Genomic DNA, 20809 nt, shown 5'->3' on the forward strand with positions numbered 1-20809 from the left:
ATTCAACAATTACTAGTTGGTGGTCTTTCAGACACAAAGAAACAAGCTAGGTGCTAATTAACAATAATATAAATATCCATGTACACATTTCTTTTCCCTTTTCTTTTTCATATTTCCTTCATTATCCACTCACCTCTCTCCCTCTATCCCAGCCTCCTAACCCTGGAGGCCAGTCCTCAGGAAAACCTAACACAAAGACCTCAGCTGGAAAGGTCATTTACTTAAAGACCCTCACTGCCTCCTTTGCCTTCTCCTTTGCATGCCTTCTCCCTCACCTCCCCTCTCCTAGTGGTATAGATCCTCGGAGGAGACCCCTTTCCTCCATGCTTCTGATCCTTCCCAGCCACAAGGGAGGCATCATGAAAGAAGCCAAGCCACTGACTCAGGGTCACCCAGCATTCAGGGGTGCTTCCCAGGCATAGTTCTTTGCTTTTATAGCCCTTCCAGTGATCCAAAAGGCCTTCCTTCTCCCCAAAGCAGAGGTCACAGACAGGGCAACAGTAGATCTTCTCCTTCCACTGGGTCTGCTGGTATCTGACCAGCCTGGGGAATGAGCTGAAGGGCTTGCCACAGTGGAAGCAGTGGTTGGGCTGCTCCATGAGATGTGCCTTCTGGTGGCTGGAGAGATAAGCTTTCTTGCTAAAAGTCAAGGGACAATGGGGGCAAGAGAAGACCTTGGGTCCTGAGGGCTTCACTGGATGAGAGTTAGATCTGGTATCCAGGCAGGAGGTTCTAGTGTTGGGTGCCTGGGTCCTGGTTACAGGCCCCGAGGTTGTAATAATGGGCTCCTGAGTTCTCCCAGTGATCACCTGGGTCCTGGCCATAGGTGCTTGGTTATTAAGTACAGGTGGCTGGATCTGGGCCACAGGGCTCTCAGTTCTAAATATGGCTTCTGGGTTCCTGATCACTGGTGCATAGTTCACATCCATGAGCCCCTCAGTGGACCTCGGGCTCCTGAGGATGGGTGTCTGGAATGCAGCTGTGCCTGGAATCCTCACAATATGCTCCTGGTTTCCAGCCTCTGGCTCCTGGTTCTGGTGTACCTTTTGGTGGCGTTTGAGCTCAGACTGGTCCCGGAAGCCCTTCCCACAAACGGGGCATGAATGGGGCCGGTAACCCAGATGGACACGGCGGTGACGACTCAGTCCAGAAGCATCACAGTAGGTCTTGTCACAGAGTGAGCAACAGAAGGGCCTCTCCCCAAGATGCATGCGTCTGTGGTAGCCGAGGGTCTTGGGGCTCCGAAACAATTTCCCACATTGGCTACAGCTGTTAGTCTGCTTGGGGCTGTGAACAAGCTGGTGGCTAAGGAGGTAGGAGCGCTTGCTGAAACACCTGCCGCAGGTGTGGCAGGAAAAGTTTGGCCCAGCTTGGGATGCTTGGAACACTGAGGTCTTGTCCACAGAGCCAGCTAGAGCAGAGGGCGGGCTTTGACCTGCCCCTCTGCTAGCAAGGGAGAAGACTTTGTCATCACTGGTCCTCTCATCTCTCAGTCTCTGACCTTGATCTCGAAGTTTCTCTTTCTTACCTCCTTTCGCAAATGAGGAAGAATAACATAAGATTCACTATGAAATCGCCAACACAAGCTCTCTGTCCAGCCCAAGCCACTTTCTTTCTTCCTGCCCTCACTCCCCCACCCAGTGCATTCGACCTCACTCTTGGACTTCACAGGCTAAAGATAAGAAACTTAGTTTTTCAGATTAAAAGCAAATAAAAATTGTGCTGGAGTCTTTCAAGAATGTCAGCAATCTAAATTTTAACTGTTTTTCCTGAAACCGTTTCCTCTCATTCTCAATATTGCTCACACTCCCACAGACATCCCAGACACCCAAAGGTGACCACATAATATGTCATGCAAATTGGGACATTTGAGAGTGAAAAGAGGTATTATTAATAATCAAACTGGGGGCCGTCCCGTGGCTTACTTGGGAGAGCATGGTGCTGACAACACCAAGTCAAGGGTTAAGATCCCCTTACCAGTCATCTTTAAAAATTAATTAATTGATTAATTAAATAATCAAACTGGGATGATGCATATAAACCAGGACTGTCCTGAAAAACTGGGAAGTGTGGCAAGCCTGGCCTGTTCTCACTCTCAGCTTGTTACTCTACTCCCAGAAACATGTCTCCCCTACTCTAACCTAGCATCAAGCTTATCTCCCTTGCTTCTCTTTTCTCTTGGACAGAACATTTTAATCAAAGCAGAATCACTGACATAAGCAACCTAAACATAATCTCACAATCCCTAGAAACTGAAAACATTCACTTGTCCTGAAAGGCTTAGATATTCATCTAAGTCAAGGAACTTGAGCCTGTGATCTCAAGGTCTCTTCCAGCTCCAAGTCTGACCAGGCTGGAAAGGTGTAGGCTAGGAGAGGTCATAGGGAGCCTTGATCCTCTCAATCAGCTCTCCATCCTTCCAGGGGTTGTGTGGGACCCTTTTTATCTTCCCCTCTCCTTTGCAATTCTTACCTGAAGGGAGGTCCTCTCTGCTTGGGGGATGCAGATCTGCTTTCCACCGTCCCTCTTCTTGCTCAAGCTTACTGACCAGATCTGGTTTATGCAGAAAAATTCTGGCTAGGGAGTAGGAATGAGAGAAAGAGTTGAGTTGGCCTTGGGCTTGGCCCCTTCACACCTGATGGGGATAACAGGCTACCTCTTATATCATTGGTTTAAGAACCATAACCTGGGATACTTAAGTACAGGGACAAGATATTCAAAAGGCCAGCTCCTAGCAAAGTTCCTGGCATACAGGAGTGACTTAGTAAATAATTGTCAAATGAACAGGTAAAGCTGCATATTTTAAGAACACTGTCACCATGTGTTATCTTTGCCTTCATGCAGGCTTTCATTTCTTTTCCTTTTTACCTCTGAGCTTAGTGCCCAGATCTTCCACACCTGGGAGGTATAAATCCAGGGGTCAGTGAAGCTAAATGTGAGCTAATCTACCTGTGCAGGGAAACCAGAGGATCCAGGGCCCTAGAACAGGGGGCTTGCTGAGGGACTCCAGCCTCTTACCAACAGACACCAGGTTCCTGAAGGTCTCCGCCATGACATCCTCATAAAGGACCCTCTGACTGGCATCTAGACAGTCCCACTCATCCTGGGTGAAATTCACTGCCACATCCTCAAAGGTGACTGGCTTCTGGAAGAGCAGGAGAGACTCAGTGAACCTATATATACAGAAACTGACATCCAGTCTCAAGGTTCAGAGAACTGAAACCTAAGAGAAAAATGAAACCACGAAAGAGAGAAATATAAAAAGACAGGCATAAAGCCAGCAACTGTAAAGAAAAGACAGCAAGGATAGAGAGAAAGAAACATGTAGGGGGGAAGGGAGGGAGATATATCGAATATAAATAGGAAAGAAAAGCAAAGGAAGAAAGGCTGCCACTCTGACATTTCAGGAAGCACTCCACAAAGGATGCCAGGGGGGTCCAGCAGCTACTTTTCCTGGTTTCGTTCAGCTTGGAACAATCTGAGGCTCCATTTGACCTGCAGGCAGGGGAATGGATGAAAGAGCCACTGGAGTCTGGGGCCTGGTCCCTCCCTCTCTCTAGCATGGCCTCCTCACCTTCACCCATGCCTTCTGCCAGCAGTCTCTTTCCATGGCTTCCTGCAGGGCAGCTGCCACTGTGCACACCTGAGGGAGCTGCTGCTGTACCGGTTCAATTGGCTTCAGCTGGTCAAACACCGTCTCTTCTGTGATGACTCCTAGCTTTATTTCCTCCTGGCCAGGCCCCCAGGGATGACTGGACTCTCCTGGGGCTATCTAACTTCCAGTAACTGGGAAGATAAAGAGGCCCTGCAAAGGTCCCAGGTTCGGATGTGGTTTACTGTGACAAATGTATCTACTCCAAGATGCAGTCTTCCTTTTTTGTTCTGCTGTCCAAATTCTCCTCTTTCACAACTGAGAATACCTTTGTTCCCTCAAAGCCTGGGCCGTGGATCTCAGGGCTCTGGTCACCCTTGGCTCAGCTACTATTGTCCAGAAATGCCAGGCTGGGGTAAGCGTCTGCCTTCTCGTCCACTCTGCTTCTAGCCACTGGATGGTGCCCACGTCTAGGAACCTGAAGTCAGAGAGAAACAAAACACATCAGCAAGAGGGAGAGTAAGAAACAACGGCTTTCTTATTTGGCCAAGAAATGCATGCTCTGTGTTGTTGAATCCTCTCAGCAGTGCCACATGAGGTACAAATTACTGGCAGAGATGCTGAGTAACTTGTACAAGGTCATTCTTGATCCACAGGAGAGTTGTGTTTAAATCTTAGACTAGGTACCACTGAACTGCACGTGCCTGGGGTAATCAGGCCTAAATCTGTCAAGAACACCTTGAATGAGCCTGACTTTGTTTCATAAGAAATGTGAGAATAAATTTTTAAAAAAACTCTGTAAGATCCCTACCAGGACCAAATATATATGATTCCGTGACCTGGATTTTTAATCTTTTTTTTTTTTTGGTGGCTGGCTGGTATGGGGATCCAAACCCTTGACCTTGGTGTTATCAGCACCATGCTGTGGATTTTTAATATATATAGACAGATCCTTGTAAAAAAATACTAACAACCTAACAGCAATCACTTACCCAGGGCTCACAATGAGCCCACACCACAGTTCCTGCTCACCCTTGGAGAGCTCCTGCAAACGCAGCTGAACTCCCGCCTCTTCCTGGAGACAGCCACTCAGCCTCATCTCCCCTCCCTCGAGATGGAAAGAAAAGAATAAAGACAAAAACCTGTTGCCTTTTTCCTCTCACTTTTTTGTAGCGGTAGTGGAATTGAAAACACCTGCAAGGAAAAAGGCATTTTTAAGAATAGAGTTAATTGGATCCCCAAAAAGTTGTCATGAAAGCTGCACTCCTAGGATCTGAAATTGATTTTCTTATTTTCTCTCTTCCACCCTTCTCTCTTCCCCTCCCTCCCTCTCTTCCTTTCAAGATTGACTATTCACAATCATTTTGTGAGGTTGTGCAGAGCCAGAATTATTCTCCCATTTTCTGGCCAACCACACATCAAACAGTCTCAATAACAGTGTCCTCAAGGACCTGGCCTTCCAGTTCCCGGACAGGGAAGACCTACTGCAGTCACTAAGTCCTCGGGGTGGCATTTGCTGAGGGTAGTAGGAAGAAGCCCCGCCCCACCCCCACCCATACTCACATGCACAATTACCTCCGATGGTTACTTTCTTCATCCTAAGGACTTCAGAGCTCAACCGGGCTGGAGGATGGAAGGACGTTGGATATAACTCCTCAGACTTTTGGTTAGGGGACTGGAGGTCGCATGTGGGCTATCTGTACCCAGGCCTGTCCCCACCCTTCCAGAATGTAAATTCCCCGAAGGAATGTGTCGCCATCTTCTAGTCCTCTGAGTCCACCCAATCTCTCTCCAACCCCAAACCCTCCAATGGTTCTTCACAGCACTTTTGAGGACGGCCTTTGAAATCCCCAACACACCTGCAGAGCCTCGCGGGGTCCACCCTCGACGCCCCCAATCCCGGTACTCCAGCCAGGTGAGTTTTCCGCCCCTCCGCCAAGCAATCCTATATTCGCCCCAATCACTCTGCCTTTAGGTTTTTGCTCAGGGCCCCAAGGACCCTCTCCAGCCATTGCCCTGCCCATGCTGACCAGATCGCGGGCCCTGATGGTCGCTCCGGGCCCGGGTCCTAAGCGCTTACCGTTTGTCATTGCGCGCCCAGCTCCCGCACCCCAGCCTGGAAGCTTCCCGCGGGCAGGAACGAAGGCTGTTTCGCTCACTCTTGCGTGGCACAGCGGCGCTTACCAACACCTACTGAATGGCCTTATGTGCTCAGAAATGGTCCCATGGGCTGGGACGGCACTGCCCGATGCCTGTCTGCCCGAAATTCCTCCTCTGGGATCCCGACTCTCTCAACACATGCTAGAAGCCCCTCCTGTGCGTCGAGTCCCCAGCGTGGCCACAGTGGACCGGGCACTGGGCCACACCCTTGACTAACCCAGGTTTCCCGAGGGACCCCAGAGGTCGGAAGCCCCTCCAAGGTTACAGACGCAGTCTCCCTTCGCCTGCCGAGGTGAGGGGCGGAGGAGTACAAGACAAACACAGCCATCAGCCTTTGGCATCGCAAGCGCGACTTCCCGCCGTCCCACTCACCAGCCGCACGCCGGGGACCCCGACTTCTGGGCGTAGGGTCTGCTGGGGGCCAGTGGCTGGCGAGCTCCAGCCCAGCGCACGCCGTCCGGGGTTCCCGCGGCCCCGCCCCGGCCCCGCCCGTTTCCGCTCCTCCCAATCGGCCGACCACAGCGAGCCCTTCTCGGTGACCCTGCTAAAGTGGTGGCCCCGCAAGGTCAAGAGTTCTCATCTGAAGAAGCCTAAAACCCAGAGAGCCCCGCCATGTGCCACCAGCTCGCCCCTCCTACCAATGATGATTGCTGGTCCCACCTAGCGCTGGGATTTTCCCTTATTCCCAATTTTAATTTGCTCTTGGAAAAAATGAAGACAAAATTACCTCTGATAAAAATACACACCTAGAGCCAAAGGAAAAAATGAGATCTTCGCAGACCCCCAGAATAAGTGGAAGAAACAGCATTTTAGGAAAGCAAAGGCAAAGGAAAACTTAAAATGATACTGAAATGACGACAGACACCGGATAGAGGTGAGGGAACACAGAGGACAGTGTCCAGGTAACGTCCGACCAGTTAGTCCTTGCGACTTCTCCAAACTCAGTTCAACCCTTTTCAGGGACGTCTTTGTTGTTGTTGTTGTTGTTGTTGTTGTTGTTGTTGTTGTTGTTGTTGTTGTTGTAATCAGATCAGCTGAAATCACAATATTTATTTTCTTCCCCCTTAATTAGAACTTACCATATTTCGTTTTGTATTGTGATCTTTTTTTTTTATATTTTACCTTTGCATGGGGGCTTACAATTTACAAAATGCTTTGGTAAACATAGGCTCTGTTAAATCCTGACAACCACCTTGGGTGGGAGACATTGCTATTCTGTCTTTTTGCAGGTGAGGAAACAGACCCAGAGGTGTTGAGCCTCGCCAAAGACCATGTCCCACTGCACCAGGACTGGAAACCAGACTCTGCTTTCAAATCTTTCAACTTGTGTCTTGGCTCCACAGTAAGCACGGGTTGCCTGGCAGGTGCAGGTTTTAAATCTCTTACTGTTTCCACGGTACTTGGGACAGTGCTCTGCAACTCGCAGGCAGACAATTCATGTCTGTGGGCTGAGGTGGCTCAGAGTCAGAGCAAGGTAGTGGAGATGAGGAGGCGGTGGGAAGTGCATGAGAGCTAATTCCAGAAATCCCAAAACCAGTGCAGAAAACTCATCTTTAAAATTCTGTTTCTCTAGAACCACTCCTGGTACCCGAATCTGTATTAGTCAGGGTTCTCCAGAGAATCAGAATTGATATGATGTATATCTGTCCCACCATTGTATATTGGGTGTTTTAGGGACAGATGACTTGTCTCTACTTCACAAATCTTCAATCCATGAGGAACTGTACATAGAGCTGTACTTAATTTAATATATTTAAGGAGCCTCATCTGCACCTGGACCTGATTCAGGTGTTGAGATTCTGGACTTCATTATGATTTCACGATATAATGAGATTTTTAAGGGCTTTGAGTAGAAGTTTATTTTGCATAAGGGAAGAATATAAACAATTTGTGTGGGCCGGTCTGTGGCTCACTCAGGAGAGTGTGATGCTGATAACACCAAGGCCACGGGTTCGGATCCCTTATAGGGATGGCTGGTTAGCTCACTCGGGAGAGCGTGGTGCTGACAACACCAAGTCAAGGGTTAAGATCCCCTTACCAGTCATCTTTTAAAAAAATAATAAATAAATAAATAATTTGTGGCCAGAAGGTGGACTGTGGTGGTTTTCAAATGTTCACAAATTCTTTTATAGTCAAGAGGTGGAGACTTTCCCTCCCAATGAATGTGAGCTGGACATACTGACTGACTTGTAGTGAACAGAACTAAACAGAAGTGATGGTGTACATGCTCAGAGAATAAGTTTTCAAAGGCACTGTGATTTCCTGCTTGGTCTACTCTCTTGGATCACTCATTCTGGGGTAAGTCACTTGCCGTGTTGGGTAGACACTCATCTAAGGAGGTACACACATGGCAAGGAACTAAGGCTTTTTGCAACAGACACATGAATGAGCTTGAAGCAGATCCTACCATGCCACTCAAGCCTTCCAATTCTGGCTGACATCTTGTTTGCAACCTCATGAGAGACTCAGTTAGAACCACCAAGGTAAGCCATCCCCACTCACAGAAAATGTGTAGGATAATATATCTTTGTTGTTTTAAGCTGTTAAGTTTTTGGAGTAATTTGTTACAAACCCATAGATAACTAATGCGAGTGAGAACAGCAATGCCATTAATGGCTGATTTCTCATTAGAAACACTGGGGGCCAAAAGAAATTGGAGTGATATTTTCAAAACCCTGATAGAAGAAAAGCTGCCAAAGAAGAATTCTGTATCCACTGAAACTGCCCTTCGAAATAAGTGATTTAAAAAATTATTTATATTGGTTTTAGAATTCCACTTGAATTTTCCTGTTAGCTTTTGTTTTGTTTGGTTTTTTTTGTTAATTTTGTAGTGGTTGTCTTAGGGATTATAATACACATCCTTACCTTTTCAGTCTACTTCGAGTTAATCATGTACTAGTTCACCTAAAGATAGAAATCTTGCAACCATTTAAACCTCTATGTCATGCCCATCTTTTATGTTATAGATGTTATATGTAAGGCATCTATGTAGTTACAAACCTTACAAGAAAATGTTATAATTTTAAAGTTATTTATTCATTAAGAGGAAAAAAATCACTCTCTCCCCAAAAACAAGAGACACTCTTTTTTATTTTATTTGTTTTTTTATTTTTTGCATTTAGCCATATATTTGCCATCTCTGGTGCTCTTCATCTTTTCTGAGAGTCTGAGTCCTCATCTAGTATCATTTGCCTTCAGCCTGAAGAACTTCCTTTACTATTTCTTATAGTACAGGTCTGTTGTTTTTTTTAAAAAATGCTCTTATTTTTGTCTTATCTGAAAATCTCTTTATTTTACCTACTTTACCTTCATTCTCTTAGTCTTTTTTTTTTTTTTTTTTTTGTGGTCTGGCCAGTAAGAGGATCTGAATCCTTGACCTGGGTGTTATCTATCAGCACCTTGCTGTAACCAGCTGAACCAGCCAGCTAGCCCCTACCTTCATTCCTGAGAAATATTTTTGCTGCATATAGAATTCTGGTTTGACTTCTTTTCTTTCTTTCAGGATTTTAAAGGTGTTGTCCCACTTTTTTCTGGTTCTGTGGTTTCTGATGAGAAGTCATCAGACAGGAAAGGAAGAACAGAAGAAAAAAACTAAAATAAATAATATGGCAGACCTAAAGCCTATCATAACAACTACAGTAAACCTTATGTATCACACTCCAATTAAGAGGTAGAAGAGGCTGGCCAGTTAGCTCAGTTAGTTGGAGAGCTGTGTTAATAACACCAAGGTCAAGGGTTTGGATCCCCATACCCGCCAATCTCCAAAACAAACAAACAAAAAAGGTAGAGATTGTCAGAACAGATTAAGAAACAATTCCCAACTATATGCTGTTTATTAGAGATGCATACTCAATATAAAGACATAGAAAAATAAATGCCATGCAAAAAAATAAGCATGAAGTGGCTGGTGTTGCTATGTAAATATCGGGATAAAAGAGATTTCAAAGCAAGATGTATTGCCAGAGGTAAAGAGGGACATTTTATAATGATAAAAGGGTCAATTTGACTGGAAGACCCACTAATCAGAAATAAATATAGGCCCAATAACAGAGCTTCAAAATATGTAAGGGAAAGTTGACAGAATTACAGAAAGAAATAGAAAATTAAATGAACATGGTCAGAGACTTCACTGTGTCCTCTTTGTGACTGAACAAAAACTAGAAAAAAAATTTAGCATGGACATACAAGAGCTGAAAAACACTATCAATAACCAAGACAACTGACATTAATAAAACCTATGTATATCAACAGCGGAATACTGTTGTTTCAAATGCAAATGGCACATCTATTGGGCTAGATCATATTTTGGAACATAAAATAATTCTCAATAAATTTGAAAAATATTATCCGCACAGAATATAGTTTGTTACTATAATGGAATTAAATTAGAAATCAGTATCAATAAGATAATCAGGAAAAGCCCAAATATTTGAGAATTAAACAACAAAATTCTAAATGAATATTGGGTCAAAGAAGAAATCACAAGAGAAATTATATAATATTTCAACTGAATAATAGTGAAATATAGCATATCAAAATGTGCGGAATAGTTTCAAATTAATAACTTAGCTTTAATCTTAAGAAACTAGAGACCCAAAGCAAGCAGAAGGAATGAAATAAATAATAAAGACAGAAACAATTAAAGCAGAAAACAGGAAGAAAATAGAGACAATTAATGAAACCAAAGCTGGCTGTATGAAAAATAAAATTTTATTAACCTCTACCTAGATGTATTAAGAAAAAAAAAGACACAAATTACCAATATTGGTAATGAAAGAGGAAATTACTACACTTTTTAGACATTAGAAAGCTAATAAGGGAATATTATGAATAACTTTATACTAGTAAATTTGACAACCTAGATGAAATGAACAATACCCTTGAAAGACACAAATTACCAAAACTGACTAAAGAAGAAAGAAAAAACTGAATCTGCTAGATATCAATTGTAGAAATTGACTGTGTAATTAAAAACCTTATAGAGGAAATTTCAGGCCCAGATACCTTCATTGGTGACAAACTTATAATTAAAACGTACTATCAATTTTATATAAATTCTTTTAGAAATAAAGGATAGAGCCTTTCCCAACTCATTTATGAGGCCAGCATTACCCTGATTCCAAAACTAGGAAAACACATCATAAGAAATGATAAACACAGATCAATATTCCTCATGGACATAGACACAAAAATCTACACAAAATGTTAGCAAATCAAATCCAAAAATACATAAAAAGGAATACACACCACTCCAAAATGGGTTTATCATATCATGGGAAAGCAAGATTGATTTGATGTCTTCAAATCAAACAATACATTCACAAAATTTGTAGAAGAAAGGACAAATGCTTCATTACAAGAGATGCAGAAATAGCATTTGTCAAAATTCAGTGTCTTAGAGTATAGGCTCTTATTTTTGTCTTATCTGAAAATCTCTTTATTTTACCTATTTTACCCTCATTTTTTTAGTCTTTTTTTCTTTTTTCTTTTTCTTTTTTTTTTGTGGTCTGGCCAGTAAGAGGATCTGAATCCTTGACCTGGGTGTTATCTATTGGCACCAAGATAACAAGTTTAGATCCCCTTACCATCCACCAAGAAAAAAAAAAATTCAATTTCATGACAAAATCTCTCAGCAAAATAGTAATGAAAAGGAACTTCCTCAACATAGTTAAGGGCTTGATGAAACACTTACTGCCAACATCATGCTCAATGATGAAAGGTTCAGTGCTTTCTTCCTAAGGCCAGCAAGAAGGCAAAGATGTCTGTTCTCATCATTTTATTTAACCTTTTTCTGGATGTCCTATCCAGTGCAATAAGGCAAGAAAATAAAATAAAAACCTATACATAGGGGAAAAAAAAGTAAAGTTACTCTTAATTACTGACAGCATAATTATGTATATAGAAAACTCTAAGAATCCTTCACATTTTAGAATTAATACATGAATTCAGTAAGATCACAGGATACAAGGTCAATGTACAAAAATCAATTGTATTTCTATATATGAGCAACATACACTGCACTCTGACCAACTGAGCTAACCAGCCTGCCCAGAAACTAACTTCCCCCCACTCCAGAAATTTTCTGTTAAGCATAGCTATTATGGATTTAATTGTGTCCCTCCAAAGTTTACCATGTTGGAGGTTTGGTCCCCACTGTGACAGTGTTAAGAGGATGGGAAATCCTATTATGATAATTGAAAGGTGGGGCCTTGAAGAGGTGATTAGATTTTGAAGACCATACCCTACTGAATGGATTAATAATGGTGGTCATGGGCGTGGTTCTCCAGGCTCCAAGAGGCAAGGGTCCACACTTGGCTTCCAGGGGGGTGGTGTTTGGACATCTGGTTTCTGGAGGTCTGGGGAGTGGTGTAAGGACCACCCTTGGGGTGTTGGGGATTTTTGGTAGACACCTGGCCTGCTCTTAGTACTGACCTCATTGTAGCACATGATAGTCACCAGCCTCCACACTACATCCCACCCTCCCCCTCTAGGAACACTGGTTCCCGGGCTGGCAACAGTCCAGCCAGCTCTCAGTCAGCGACCCTGGTGCCACTCATTAGCACAACGGCTTCCTCTTGGAGATGGAGATGTCCTTCAGGTAACTGAGGACTGAGAGCCAGGGCTGGGGACAGGCTGAGAAGTCTTAGCACAGGGAGTGGACCCCTGGAAACCCCAGAATCAGGGACCAGGGCTGGCCACTCCAGAGGCGGCACAGGCTTCTCTGCTCCTCTCTGATTCTTGATTCTTCCTGCCACCCTGGCATTGGGGGCCTGGGGGTTGGAGGAGGAGGTCTGGCTCTGGAAGAGGAGATCCCTTTAACCACCTCTCTTCCTCTCATCTTCTTTTCCCCTTTCTTCCTCTGTGTATGTGTGTAAATTATATATATCATCCCTGTAAGTACAGAAAATTGGCTAAAACTTAAGTGTAGTTTACTGTTTAATTATCCAGCCAACGCCTGTGTAATTACCACCCACGAAAAACAGCACCCAGCAGAAGCCCCTGCGCCTGCCACTAACAGAGCCCATGCCTTCTGCACAGGTGTCCACCAAGCTGACACATTCCCATCCCCCTTTCCTCTCTGGCTCCTTCCCTTCCACTCCTTTTAGCCTCCCTCTTCCTGGTGTCCCTATTTTCTCCCTCTCCTCATTCCTCCGGGAGATACCCACCTCCATCTTCCTAGGCCATTGCCCTGGGGATCTCCCCCTCGTCCCATCCTAGGGATAGAGAATCTGAGATTGATTCCCAAAGGAGGTGCCTGCATTCCTGCAAACAATATCAGGAACAAGTGACAGGGAACAAGTGTCAAGTGAGGTTGGACTCCCAACTCCCATGCCAGGAGACTAAAAGCACCCAGTATGTTTGTGGGGCCTACCCCAGACCTGGAAATCAGTTGTTATGGCCTGAAGACCTGGATGTGCCCTGAGGTCAGAGTTCATGGTCACTTAATGGGGAGGAAACATCTGTGTCAGTGTGGGTTTCAGGAAATACTTCTTACCCCAAACATATAGGGGATGGGGGCTCCCTGTTATAGACTGAATGTTTCTGTCCCACCAAAATTCATATGATTAAACTCTGTCCCCAAATGTGATGGTATTAGGAGGTGAGGCCTTGGCAAGATAAGTAGGCTTGAATGAGGTCATGAAGGTAGAGCCCTCATGAATGGGATTAGTGTCCTTATAAGAGTGAGGAGAGATCTTCTCCTCTCAGCTTCTGCCATGTCAGGATACATCAAGAAGACCATTCTGTGAACAAGGAAGTGAGCCCTCACTAGATGTTGGATCCACCTGTGCTTTGAGTTTGGACTTCCCAGCCTCCCAAACTGTGAGGGACACCTCCATTCCTTTGCTTCCACTCTTTCAGGAACCCTCCATGGTTTTTAGTTTAAATTAAAGGAGTCATTATTGTGGTGGGAATGTGAAATAAAGTGAAAGAAAACCACCACCACCCCCATGAGAAATATGAAAATGTTTATTGTTTATTGTTTATGCCACCCACTATTATATTTTTGTTATAACAGCCTAGAGAGACTAAGATACGCCTCTTTGTGTGCAGAACTCTGTCTGACTTCTGAAAGCTCAGGGAGACCCTGGGGAGGTCCCAGGAGAAATGAGGAGAAAGAGCACTCAGGTCTCCTGTCCTCAACTCTATGGCCACATGAGAGTGAAACTGCTGTAGTTTCTAAGACGCAAACTGACACCCCAGAGAGGACTGGGGTGTCTGTTGAGTTGGGCAGAAGCAGCTGACCTGGAGCCTGGGCATTGATGGGGGAATGAAGGTGATTTCTGAACAGCCCTAGTCTACATGGGAGTCAGAAGAGAGATGAGCTCTGGAGCTCTGCTCTGTGAAGTTTCCATCTCTTCTTGCCACAATTCCTCTTTCCAGCCCCTTGATGGCAAAACCCTGGAAAACTGAAAATTAGATACTTATTTCTTTGACTCCCTATGCATTTTCTGAGGGCTTTTTTTTTTTTTTTTTTTTTTTAAGATGACCGGTAAGGGGATCTTAACCCTTGACTTGGTGTTGTCAGCACCACGCTCACCCAGTGAGCTAACCAGCCATCCCTATATAGGATCCGAACCCGTGGCCTTGGTGTTATCAGCACCACACTCTCCCGAGTGAGCCACGGGCCAGCTGAGGGCTATTTTTTAAAGTAAGCTATTTTGTTTTAGAATACTTTTAGATTTACACAAAAGTTGCAAAGTTAGTGTAACCTAGGGTCCAGGGTCTCCTAAACACCCAGGTGCTCACCACCACTAAAAGGCCCAAAACAGGAAGTAAACCAGTCATAACCCTTTGTTCTGAGTTTCTGTTTTTACAGAAGGCAGCAGGAAGTCTGAGCCATGAAATACTAGACTGCCCTCAAAATATATCAGCTGAAACTGAAATACAGGCCCCAGAGATTAACTGTGGTGAAACTCTGCCCAAGGAGGAGCCGGGACCTCCACACCTACCTGCCTCTGTTTTATGTCATGAGTCAGCCATGACAGGAAGTGTCAATTCACCACGTGTGGACTGTAACTGTACTGGCCAAGGGCTCAAGGTTTAGCCCATGTGACAACTTCCTGAGGTCCCAAAGGCCACATTCTTGCCCGGGTCCAAACACAGATTTGGCTTCAGAACTGACCACTGAAGTATGTCCCATAGTCGACCAATCCAAATTGAACAATCGTGTATCCTTCATTTGCATGAGAGGACCTAAATGAGAACTTGGGCAGGAAGATAGGCAGGAGCTTTGTTTATATAAGATGACCCCTTTCCCTTGTTCAGGGAGATATTGCTTTGGGAACTATCCCCAGTGTTCTCCTTACTTGCTAGTAATAAAGCCTTTTCCTCCTACCCTGGTCTTGGTTGTGCTGTGTGAGAAACAGACCCTTGTAGTTCACTATCAGCAATGAGTAGTACATAGTTCCTGTACATCCCATACTCAGTTACTTATTGTTAACCTCTTACTGTCATTCATTTATTTGTCACAGCTAATGGAGCCATATTGATACATTATCACTAAACTCCATACTTTACTTGGATTTCATTAGTTTTTGCTAATGTCCTTCTGTTCCAGGATTTCATCCAGGATATCACATTACATTTAGTCCCAATCATATCTTCTTATTAAGGCTCCTCTGGCTTGAATCTGGTTCTTTTTGATGATCTTGATAATTTTGAGGAGTAATGCTCAGGTATCTTATAGAAAGTCCATCAATTTGAGCTTGATTGACTGGTACTATGGGTTTTGGGGAAGAAGACCAAGAGGTGAAATGTCATTCTCAATACAACATAGCAAGGGTACATAATATCAACTTGGCTTACCACTGGTGATACTAACCTTCATCACCTGGCTAAGGTAGAGTTCCCAGATTCCTCCCTGTAAAGTTCTTTTTTTTTTTTTTTTAACTTCTCCACATTTCCATACTGCAGTCTTTGGAAGAAAGTCACTGTGTGCAGCCCACAGTTAAGAAGTGTTTTGCTATAAACATTTGTGTTCAGGGTTTTGTGCAAATGTAAGTTTTCAAATTAGTTCAGTAAATATTAGGAGTGTGATCACTGGATTGAGCCTTATAAGAAACTGCCAAATATCATCCATAGTGGTTGTGCCATTTTGCATTCCTGCCAGCAGTGAATGAGGGTTTCTGTTGCTCTGCATTTTCATCAGCACTTGGTATGAGCAGTGTTTTAGATTTAGCCATTCTAACAGGTGTGTAACAGTATATTATTATTTTCATTTGCATTTCCCTAATGACAAATGATGTTGAGCATCTTTTCATATACTAATTTGGCATTTATATTTCTCCTTTGGTGATGTGTCTGTTCAGACTTTTGCCATTTTTCAATTGGGTTATTTGTTTCCTTATTGTTCAGTTTTAAGGTTTCTTTGTATACTCTAGATACACGTCCTTTATTAGATATGTGATTTGTAAGTATTTTCTCCCAGTCTGTGGCCTGATCTCTTTTACTGACATAACAGCATATTGATGCACAGATATATTTACCTGGAAAGAAAAATGAGAAATTGCTAACTGTGATGGTCTCTGGATAGAGGACCTGGCTGACTGGGGTTGGAGAGTGAGGACAATGTGACTTAGTTATCTGTGCATATCCTTGATTATCTTTTTAATTTTTAAATTTTTAACTTTAATTGTCAAAAAATGTATACATTTATCATTTACATGTTCTTAAATATGTTTACATTGTGGAATGGCTAAATCAAGCTAATTAACATGCATTACTTCACATGCTTGTTTTTTGTTTCTTTTTATTTTTCTTACGTATGCATTATGTTTTCAAAAAACATTTAAAACCCCTTCCACTTGTAAAACACTTGACAGATAATGTCTAGATCATGTGTTGAGACTCAGATTCTGATCCTCTACTCTAAGATCTTCTCCCTGAACTACTTTACCTTAGAATTTCCATTTCTGGAAAAGGTGAGATAGATCATGTGGACAAATCTTTCCACTAAAAAAAGTTTAAAATGCCATGTAAAAGAGGAAAACCATCTTCTTAAAAGCATTAAAGAGCTCACTGGGGCTGGCTGGGTAGTTCAGTCAGTTAGAGCAAGATCCAGGGTTCAATCCAGGTACTGGCAAGTGGCAAAAAACAAAAACAAAAAAAAGCTGACAGGACAGTAATAAATGACCACACCACAAAAAGAAAGAAATGATGCTGCTTGGCTTCCATAGAGAATAGTGTTCTGAGAAATAGAAAAAGGCTCTGGAATTTTACTGTTCCAGAGCCCAGACATGGAGACCCCACCCTTCCTGCTCTTTGTTCCAAGCTCTTGACTTTTTCTATCCATCTTCCTTCCCTCTTAAAATTGCAGATATAGCTTTTCTTTTCTGATTATAATGTATATTCACTGTAGAAAAATTATAAAATGCTGAAAATGATAATTGACAAATTAAAAATAATCCATAATCCTTACACCAGAGATATTTTGTTGAATTTCTTCCTAGTCCATTATGTATCCTCCTGCTGCTGAAACACTCTCTCTCTCTCTGTCTCTCTCTAAGTTGATGAGCACAGTCCTCAGTGGCCCCCAGCCCGGACTCTCTAGATGCCATTTCCTGGGTCAGTTCACTCTCACACCTCCTGAGGGGGCTATTTCTCCCGTTTTCCTCCCTCCTCACACCCCCCTCCATTCCTGGCTCTTATGTAATGAATTGATTTCTTTTTTTACCCCCCAGAAAAGGACTCAGGTGAGAACTGCATCATCATCTCCCCACAACCCCGGCATCTACACCTGTCTCCTCTTCCTTTCCAACAGTGATGATGAATGGTCCTCTCTCCTGCAGGCCACCCCTACACTCAGGCACAGGATTGGGTTCCTCCCTCCCCTGCAAGTTCATGGAAAGATTTGCATTATCTTTCAATTCTATTTTTCCATGAACTTTTTGAAGTACCTTCATATTTCTACTCTCTGCTGGCTCATTCATTCCAGCATACAAACATGATGTAATGTCTCCCATTAAAACAAACAAAATTAAATTCAATAAAAACAAAACCCTCCCATAAAAATCCACCACTTGATCCCATGTCTTCCTCCAACTACTGCCCCATTTCTATGACACTCCTTATATAACAGTTCCTGGGACCATTTTCTCATTTACTATGTTTTTTTTTTTTTTTTTTTTAATCAAATAGATATATGCACATAATTTTAAAAGTCAGATATTTCTACAAGGCTGCTTATAAACACAGCTGTTCCCAATCTTCCGTGCACCCCTATTCCCTGAATCCCAGAGGCAACCAGTCTTACTTCCTTTAGCTGATTCTCTAATTGTGACTTCTGTGCCTCTAAATAACACACTTACAGGGCTCCTTCTTTGTTTTTCAGTATTATGTGTCATCTTTAGTGGATTAGCTATCTTTCATACTTTCCTATCCTCCCAATGTACTTATTTTATAACTTTCAATGTAAAGTGTTTACATTATTATGACCATGTGTATGCAAATTATGACTGGGCATGTGGTAGACAATGATTACTTTTCTATTATTGAATCAATTTTTTTTTAACATTCTCTGTAGTTACAAATGTGTTATTCCTTTATTTGCTTAATTCCTGTTGCACTCATCATGAAATCACTTTCAAATTCTTCCAGGGGGTCTACTACAACCCGAGCGAGGCCGGTGAGTGACCCCGGATCCAGGTCGCAGGTCGTGACCTCTCCTCCTCCCCACGGACGGGACGGGGTCGCCCGGAATCTCTGGGTCCGACCTTCACCCCGAGGTTGCAGGACCCTCCTGGACCCTCGACCCGGGAAGAGCCTGCTGGGATTAGTTCCGAGTTTGTTTTCAGTTTTATCTAAAAGTCTCTGGTCAATCACCGCCCGTCGGGTCGGCAGCCGGGGCGGGGCTGAGCGCGGGGCGGGGCCAGGGTCTCACACCCTCCAGTGGGTGTCCGGCTCCTCCTCCGCGGGTACAGTCATGCGACGGCGTATGAGCCCATTACATCGCCCTGAACGAGGACCTGCGCTCCTGGACCGTGGCAGACGCGGCGGCTCAGATCTCCCGGCCCAACTGGGAGGCGGCCAGTGTGGCGGAGCAAGAGCGGGCCTACCTGGAGAGCAGGTGCGTGGAGTGGCTCCACAGATACCTGGAGACCGGGAAGGAGACGCTGCAGCGCGCAGGTAGGAGAGACTACGAAATTCCCCCTTGATCTTCGCTCCAGCTGAGGCTGGCGTCCCATGAGGAGGGGAGGAGAGTAGGACCCATGCCAGAAAACCTCCTCTTTCCTTGTTCCAGAGAGGTGGGAGTCCTCCTGGGTTTCCAGTCCTGTACCACAGAGTGACACGCAGAAGTCCTATCCTTTTCTGAGGAACAGTTAAAGGATCCAGTCTTTTCAGAAGTGGAGGAAGAGACTATGCCTGAAATATCTGAATAGTAGTTATCATTGACCATGACAGCAACTTTCTCTCAGCCTCTCAGCCCCACACCTAACGTCTTTGGAGGTCTGACTCCAGCTTTTCTGAGCCACTCAGCCTCTATCCAGGTCAGGCCCAGAAATCCCTTTTCTCCTCAGAGACCTGGAGCCTCCTATCCTGGGCCGTCTCATCCTGATTCTAAAACTTACCAAGGAATAGGAAATCATCCCAGATGACTTGTGTCCGGGCTGGTCTCTGGGTTTGCACTCCCTCCCCCACGGCGACTGTCCTGTCTGTTCAGGATGGTCACATGAGTGCTGCCGTAGTGTCCCATGAGGGATGCACAGTTCCTGAATTTTTTGACCCTCCTCCTCAGACCCCCCAAAGACATATGTGACTTACCATCCCATCTCTGACCATGAGGGCTTCCTGAGGTGCTGGGCCCTGGGCTTCTCCCTGTAGAGATCACCAAGACCTAGCAGAGAATGGGGAGGATTAGACCCAGGACACAGAGTTTATGGAGAACAGGCCTGCAGAGGATGGAACCTTCCAGAAGTGGATGGCTGTGGTGGTGCCTTCTGGACAGGAGCAGAGATATACATGCCATGTGCAGCACGAGGGGCTGCCTGAGCCCGTGACCCTGAGATGGGGTAAGGACAGGGATGAGGGCAGAGAATCTTAGGGAAAGCAGGAGGCATTCTAGATACCTTCAGCAGGGCAGGGGTGAGACTTGGGGGCCAGGGCCTCTCACCTTCCCTTCCTTTCCCAGAGTGGTCTTCCTAGTACACTGTCTTTATTCTGAAGATATTCGTGGCATGGTTCTTAATGGAGCTGTGGTTATTGGAGCCGTGCTTACCATGGTGATGTGGAGGTAGAAGTGTTTATGTAAGGAAAGGAGGTTGTGTGGGTTTTCTTGTCCCATTGGGAGATTTCAAGCCCAGGTAGGAGCTTGCCTGTCTCTTGCCTCGTAGTGAGACACCATCCACACATGTGCTTACCCAGTCACAGGTCCTGTTTGCCAACATTTACTCATTTGTATAGCACATGTGAAAATGAATGACAAATTTTTCACCTTGATTCTATTGATGGGGACCTAGTCTCTAGCAGTCAGAGGTCAGAGGGACAGGTTCCTGTTGATGACAGACATGTAAGAGGGTGGTTGGTCCAGTCCCTGCACATCTCCTTTCCTCATGTCTCCTGATTCAGCCCTGGGTCTGCAGTTTGTTTTGGAAACTTCCTGGGGTCCAGAACTACTCATTTCTTCTAGAACCTCATATCCCTGCCTCCTCCCTAGCCTCTCACTGGAGTTTTCTTCCCATAGGTGGAAAAGGAGGGAGCTATGCTCAGGCTTCTAGTAAGTGGAGGTCAGGGGGCGGTCCCTGAGACCTTTGGGACAGTGTAGACAGGAGCCTATGGGAGAGCTCACCCACCCCATAATCCCTCCTTTAGCTGTATCTCCTGTGGGCTCTGACCAGGTTCTGTTTTGTTCTTCCTAAGGCAGCAACAGTGCTAGGGCTTTGATGTGTCTTTCATGGCTTGTAAAGGTGAGATCATGAAGTTGGAGGAGGGGGACAGAGGGGATACTACTGGGTTATGTGAGTTCTTTAGATTTGGACATTTTGAGCATGTGGTGGGCCATTCAGTGTGTCAAGACTTACAGTGACTGACCTGATTTTGTTCCTAGTTATTTTCTTCTAT

General features: G+C 44.5%; 1 protein-coding gene and 1 pseudogene across 1 annotated transcript; one reads left to right on the forward strand and one right to left on the reverse strand.

Moving 5' to 3' along the window:
- Positions 1-221: 221 nt before the first annotated feature.
- On the reverse strand, positions 222-3688 carry ZFP57 (ZFP57 zinc finger protein). The gene is made up of 5 exons (XM_063098260.1): positions 3575-3688; positions 3019-3145; positions 2473-2577; positions 810-1528; positions 222-746 (listed from the first exon to the last, which is right to left on the reverse strand). Exons 1-5 carry the CDS (start codon positions 3608-3610, stop codon positions 222-224), a joined length of 1512 nt encoding a protein of 503 aa, XP_062954330.1. The 5' UTR covers positions 3611-3688.
- A 1484-nt stretch (positions 3689-5172) lies between these two features.
- On the forward strand, positions 5173-20494 carry LOC134378985 (patr class I histocompatibility antigen, A-126 alpha chain-like; annotated as a pseudogene).
- The last annotated feature ends 315 nt before the right edge of the window (positions 20495-20809 follow it).

Source organism: Cynocephalus volans, chromosome 5 (assembly GCF_027409185.1).
Source record: "Cynocephalus volans isolate mCynVol1 chromosome 5, mCynVol1.pri, whole genome shotgun sequence".
NCBI lineage: Eukaryota > Metazoa > Chordata > Mammalia > Dermoptera > Cynocephalidae > Cynocephalus > Cynocephalus volans.